The sequence below is a fragment of the Alexandromys fortis genome, unplaced genomic scaffold (assembly GCF_014885135.2).
Source record: "Alexandromys fortis isolate MF-2015 unplaced genomic scaffold, M_Fortis_MF-2015_v1.1 scaffold_8_9099976_23576923, whole genome shotgun sequence".
Lineage (NCBI taxonomy): Eukaryota > Metazoa > Chordata > Mammalia > Rodentia > Cricetidae > Alexandromys > Alexandromys fortis.
The window spans coordinates 3,775,577-3,781,576 of record NW_026067899.1 but is presented as its reverse complement, the minus strand read 5'-3'; the positions used below and the strand labels follow the sequence as shown (position 1 = coordinate 3,781,576).

The 6,000-nt window shown below is 43.1% G+C and overlaps 1 protein-coding gene across 1 annotated transcript in view; it reads right to left on the bottom strand.

The window, feature by feature from the left end:
* The window catches only part of Abcb11 (ATP binding cassette subfamily B member 11), a 71,755-nt gene that overhangs the window by 14,608 nt on the left and 51,147 nt on the right, over positions 1 to 6,000 (bottom strand). The window contains exon 19 of the mRNA XM_050121925.1: positions 5,662 to 5,829. Coding sequence (XP_049977882.1) covers positions 5,662 to 5,829 — 168 coding nt within the window. The remainder of the gene's footprint in view (positions 1 to 5,661; positions 5,830 to 6,000) is intronic.

Genomic DNA, 6,000 nt, shown 5'->3' with positions numbered 1-6,000 from the left:
CTAGAAAAGGAAAGAAAGTGAAATCTGAGTCTGATATTGTTGTCCTATAGGAAACTGGAACTATTCTCTCTTCAAAGGCCATGGAAATTGTGACTAGAGTCTCTTTTGGTTTTTGTTTTTCAAGACAAAGTTTCTCTGTGTAACCCTATCTGTCCTGGAACTAGCTCTTGTAGATCACGCTGGCCTTGAATTCACAGAGATCCGCCTGCCTCTGCTTCCCAAGTGCTGGGATATTAAAGGTGTGTGCCACCACCACCCAGAGTGATAGGGTCTTTGAGGTCTATTTTGATCAGTAAACGGATTTTCTTAAATCTGTGATGAATTTGCTGATAGTTACTTAAGCACCAAGCTGAGAACCAAGCTGTTGCCATAACTACAGTGTCTTGTGGTGGGAAAGCTCTCAGGGAAAAGCATTTTAGTCACAACAAATCTTTGCAATTCAGACTAAAAGAAGTAACTGGGAGAAGCCAGGAAAAGTGTGGACTGTAGACTATAGAAGTCCTTATCCTCTCCCTCTCCCCTTTCTCTCTCCGGGTTCTCTCACTGGTCTGGAACTAATCAATTCAGCCAGTGAGTCCTAGAGAGGATCCTCTGGTCTCCCCACTTTTGGGATTACGTACGTGTCACCACGTCTAGCTTTTTGTGTGGATTCTGGTAATTGAACTCAGGTTCTCATGTTTGCATGGCAAGAAGTTTATTGGCTCCAGTCCAACAATTCTGAATGAGTTTGAGTAGCTAGAACAATGCCAGTTCTCTCAAAGGAAACAATTTATCCAACACACATTTGCTGAGTACCTACAGTGTACCACACAAATCTCATCGAAACCAGTATGTCCAAAATCTTTTCTGCGAAGCAAAAATAATCTGTTTCCCTTTTGTGTTTGTGTGTCTGGTCTCTGATTCAAGTGATACAGAGAAACAGAAAATACAGGTTTCAAGACAATAAATACTGCATTAGTAGAATGATACCAGGACCAGATGTACTGAAAACAGGAAGCAAACCCATCTCCCTTTGTCCATCATCAAAGCAAGGTTCCCAAGTCTGACGCATTCTCCTTTCATTTTGCGTCAACATGAGTCTTATTTTAAAACCTATAGTGCTTTGGCAATAATGGTTCCTTAGAGGCCATTATTTCGACCTGATGTTTGTGTGCTCAAAGAGCTGGATTTCTGTTTGCTTCCTTTGTTTTAATTCCAGGTTTTACAGAGCAGCTAAGGCAACTATAATGACATTTTTAAAAAAATATATTTTAAATGAGAAAAGGTAAAAAAAAAAATGAAAAAAAGGGAATGCTGTTCCAGGATTGTACACAAACTGCAAAGGGGAGAGAGAGAGAGAGAGAGAGAGAGAGAGAGAGAGAGAGAGAGAGAGAGAGAGAGAGAGAGAGAGAGAGATTACTAGATCTAGGACAGCTGAAAGGTTCTGCAGCCTTTACTTCTAGAAAATGGGCTCTAAGATACCACATTAGTTCCTGCCAGACTTGTGTAACTAACCAGTTCAAAGAATTTACAATTTGAGGTTTTTTTTTTTTAAATAGCTATACAGATCTTCTTGGAACTTCAAACTGCTATGTGCCAATGAATTCTCCCCACAAAAATCACATACTGTCTGTGTGGATTACAGATGAACCTACTTAACTCATAGACAGCTAGGGTCACAAAGACCAAGACATCCGCCTGAGTCCATTCATTTGGGAGTTGTTCATAAATAAGGAAACTCCCAGTTGCCAGCTTCAGGTATAGTGACTTTCTCCTGGGTGTGCCTTGGTTTATGGTGTTGTCTGTGTTCTCAGGGTCCAGACAGAGAAGCTGTGTTAAAACCCACATGACTGGTTAGCTCGGTATTAAGCCTCCCATCTTGCTCATAGTCATTCTGCCACAAAATCCTGTTCTGTGGGGTTTTTGTACATTTTTAATTTTGAATTGCAGCCTGAAAGGGCTATGCACCACTAGAACTCTCTGTCTTTAAACTGGCTGTGGTTCAGAAACACATCTTTCTGTTTTTGTCATGGCGACATTTGTTTAAGGAGAAAAAGAATCATTAATTTCTTTCTATGTGACAGATGTCAAATGCATGGCTTAACCAATCTTAAATTAGGACTTCTTTAGATCCTAATTTAATTTAGGTTTCTCACAGCAACCCAGGAGCTAGGCTTCTTGTTTCATATTAATGAAGTACACACAAATATACCACAGAGACAGAAAACCATTCAGGACTGGCTGATTCTTGTGTCTATGTGTTACCAGTGTACTACACCCGGCTTGCAGTGGCTTCAACACTTGGCCCAGCTTCCATTCCAAACAGACCCAGAGAAAGTGAAACACGTATTATAGTTTAGCTGTATATGGAGGCTTAGGTAGGTTAGCAACCATGTTTTTATTTGTGCTCAATCATTTAATGGATACACGTCTCTCGGGGTGATCTAATAAACTATGGATATGATAGTCTTGAAGTATGTCGAGATATGAATATCATGGATATGATATTCTTGAAGTATGTCTAGGTGGACTAGAAACAGACTCAAGACCTCTGAGTTTAAGGGTGAGTGTGTGGTAAGTGTGTTAGGACGAGTTGAAATCATCTACAACAGAGAGGAGAGCGTGATTGGTTCAACCTCACTCTCTTAGTAAATGTTAACCCCCGCCTTGCCCCCAGGAACATCAATGACAAGCAGCCCTGGGTTCCAGCAGCTAGATCCCACTTTCTAGTTGTAGAACCTTTCATCGAAGTCTGATTGCTCAGTCTAAAGCCATCCCAGGTCTTCCGGTGCTGACTGGAAGATTCATGGGAAATGAAGTCTTTATCAGCGTCAGAGTGAGCACTCAATGCGGTTAAGGGCTTCTGGCTGAATCGTTGCTTTTTCTGATTTGACTAATTCACAGTTACTAGAGCTAGAACAGGTCTTCATGGTCATCTTTGTCAAGCCCCGTTTTGTAATGAAACTGAGCCCCAGAGAAGCTGGATGTGACATCGGGCTGCTGAGGACATGGTCAAGTAGGTAACAGAGCCAATTTGAGGAGAAAGTTCTCTTGGAACTCAAGAATCTTTCTATAGTGGCTAAGATGGTCTGAGTGAAATTGCGTGACTATCTCCTTGATCCCACTTAAGCAGCCTAAACACAGTGCTGTCGGCATAGACTCAAAGGACCCCACTTCCTGTTGTGGGAACACTTGTGCATCCGTGCCCACTGCAGCTCTGTTTTCAATAGCGGGGAAACGGAATCAGCCTAGATGTCTACTGACTGACGCCTGAACAATGGAAGCGGTTTGTGGACCCACTGGGCTTTTGTTCAGTTATGCCACCAACTCCCGCCCTCCCCTACAAACATGAAGCTCGGAGTACATCATAGAAGAGGTAACAGAAAGAACCTAAGAGCTGGAGGATCCGCGGGGTGCTGAAGGGACGTGGCCTTGGTGGTCATGGACTCCCAGCAGCTCTGTTGACCTGAGCAGATCAAGCTTGCCAACATTCCAGCATGGACTAGGGAGAGGTTCCTCAAATCTCACTTCTAGTTGGTGAGCTAACTAGAAGTGGAGTTAATGGGGGCTGGGGGCTGGGGGCTGGAGGGAGTCATTTCTCTTCATGTCACAGCTTCTGGTAAAGTAAACAGCCTCCCACTCCTGCTCATTTGAGCAACCCTGATTAAATCCAGGGGATCTTTTAACAAACCATGGAGGGAGGAGGGACTGTTGTGAAGGAGTCTGAAGTACAAGGGAGAGAGGGGTGGGGAGGAAATGACCAAAGTATACTATAGTTGTGTATGAAACTGTCAACAAAATATTTAGACAACGACAAATTATCTAAATATTTTTAGAAAGAGAAAATCAGTAAAGAAGTTAATATTCTGGCTTTTCTTTATACAAGCCAACATCAAGCTGTCGGCTTCTGGACTTCAGACTGATCCACACTTTCTATAACATATGCTCCTCTTGCTCAGTGAGGTCCACCCATAGCCGCTCCCTTCTGGAATGGTAGCTGGAGAGGCTGGCAAGGCCTCCTCTTGTCCTCTGGCCCAGGCCAACACCAGCAACAGCGGCCATTAAACAAGCCGGGGGTAAATACTGGTTGGATGGTGGGTGCTCTTTATTTTCCTTTCTGTTTAATGATTGCCTTCCTCATTGCCTGGAAATTTCAATCGTACATTTCTCAAGTCGCTAGTATGATGCCTAAGGGAGACCATCCACAAATGCTTCTTGAGTGAGTAAAAGAACGTGTGTTTATATTTGGATACTCTACCTACCAGTAAATTAAGAAATATACATCAATTATTTTAAAATTTTTTCAGTCTGAAAGACTGTAGCACCATGTAGCCAGAAACTCAATTAACTCTAGCTGTGTTTCCAACTGCCTGGCTTCCTGAAAGTAATGTGATCGAAAATTGCCAGGGACATTTCTTTCCAGACGATTCTATTAGTGGATTATTGAGGTCTTTTTATACAAGTCACACCCATTTATTTTTTTGTGGTCCTAATTTCTGTCAGAGAGGGATGTAGAAAAGGGAACAAAAATGAGAGTTTTTCAAAGTATTACTCTGACAGCGTGGTGTGCTGGCAAGTCCTTGAGAAAGCTGACAATGTTCTTAAGGGTGTGGTTTTCCTTTTTTGAACTCTCTGTCTCTCCGTGTGTGTGTGTGTGTGTGTGTGTGTGTGTGTGTAAGAGAGCGAGAACTATGAAAATATGTCAGCTTTTAATGACTAATTTTGTGGTACCAAGGAGTAAACAGAGCCTGGCTCTACATCACCCTGGCTGGATGTGAACCCCAACTCCACCATGTGCTCCATCCCCTAAATTCTCTGAGCTTTATTTTGCTCTTCCTCTATAAAACAGCAATAAGATGCATCAGGGCATCCAGTGGTTATTAGGAAACACAATGAACACAAAGCTTTTGGACGATGCCTAAATAGTGTTTGTCACTGTTGCTATAGCAATAGTCAAATGGAGAATAGCAAACCTCCAAGGAAGTGAAAAATTAAAATAAGTTTATTCTTTCTCTCTGCTGTAGCTTTACTTCTTTATTGACCTCCCCCTACCCCCAGTCACTTCCTCCATGTCCCCATTTTAATGCACTCAGTAGCAGAGCAGAGACTCACACAGCACACACTGTGACCTGCTCTTTAGGTCAAACTTTGAACCTCAGTGGGCAGCAAGATCAAAAACTGCCCGAGAATCCCTTTGTGTTTTTATCCAACAAACATGCTTTCCATACAGGAAAGCTGTCTGCTTTCAAGCCTCAATCTGTAGCTATATTTATTTATTTTCTCATAGGTTTAATGGCTGAGAGCCCTTGCTGGCCCAAACCTAATGAGAATGTCACCTTCAGATCTTCTGTAGGGTGGAGACTATAAATGTTTATTTATTCATTTATTTATTTTTGTTTTTTCGAGATAATGTTTCCTTGTATCTCCTTGGCTGTCCTAGAACTAGCTCTGTAGACCAGGCTGGCCTCAAACTCACAGAGATCCTCCTGCCTCTGCCTCCCGAGTGCTGGGATTAAAAGTACGTGCTACCACCACCCAGCGAGACTATGAATTTTTCATCCTTTAGAGCTGGGGATGGGCAGGAGAGCTAGCAAAAAAATAAGAGAGCTAAGTGTGTTAAAGCAAAGAGGTATTGGGTGAGGTACGGTATTAGCCAGTGATTTCAAAACAGAAGCTGTGAGCCCAGGGCTTGCTTACCCCAAGGATCTGGCTGAATATGAAGCAGTAGATGGGTGTGACCGCCCCGTTCACAGACGCGCTCACAGCTCCCACCAGCATGTAGTGCCATTCTGGAGCATTGAACTTCAGAATCCTTCTCACGGGGGCGGGTTCAACCTCTTCCTCATTGTCCTTAGGGAAAGAGAGGGTTACATCAGTTACCCAGACACATTCATAACCTTTGGCGCCCACAGGGTTAAGAGTAGCAGGCTGACTCATTATGAGTGACTCCAGAGACCGTGAGATGTGGTGACTTGTCCCTGGTATTGGTTGGGACTGTGGCCTGGCTGGGAGGGTGGGGCT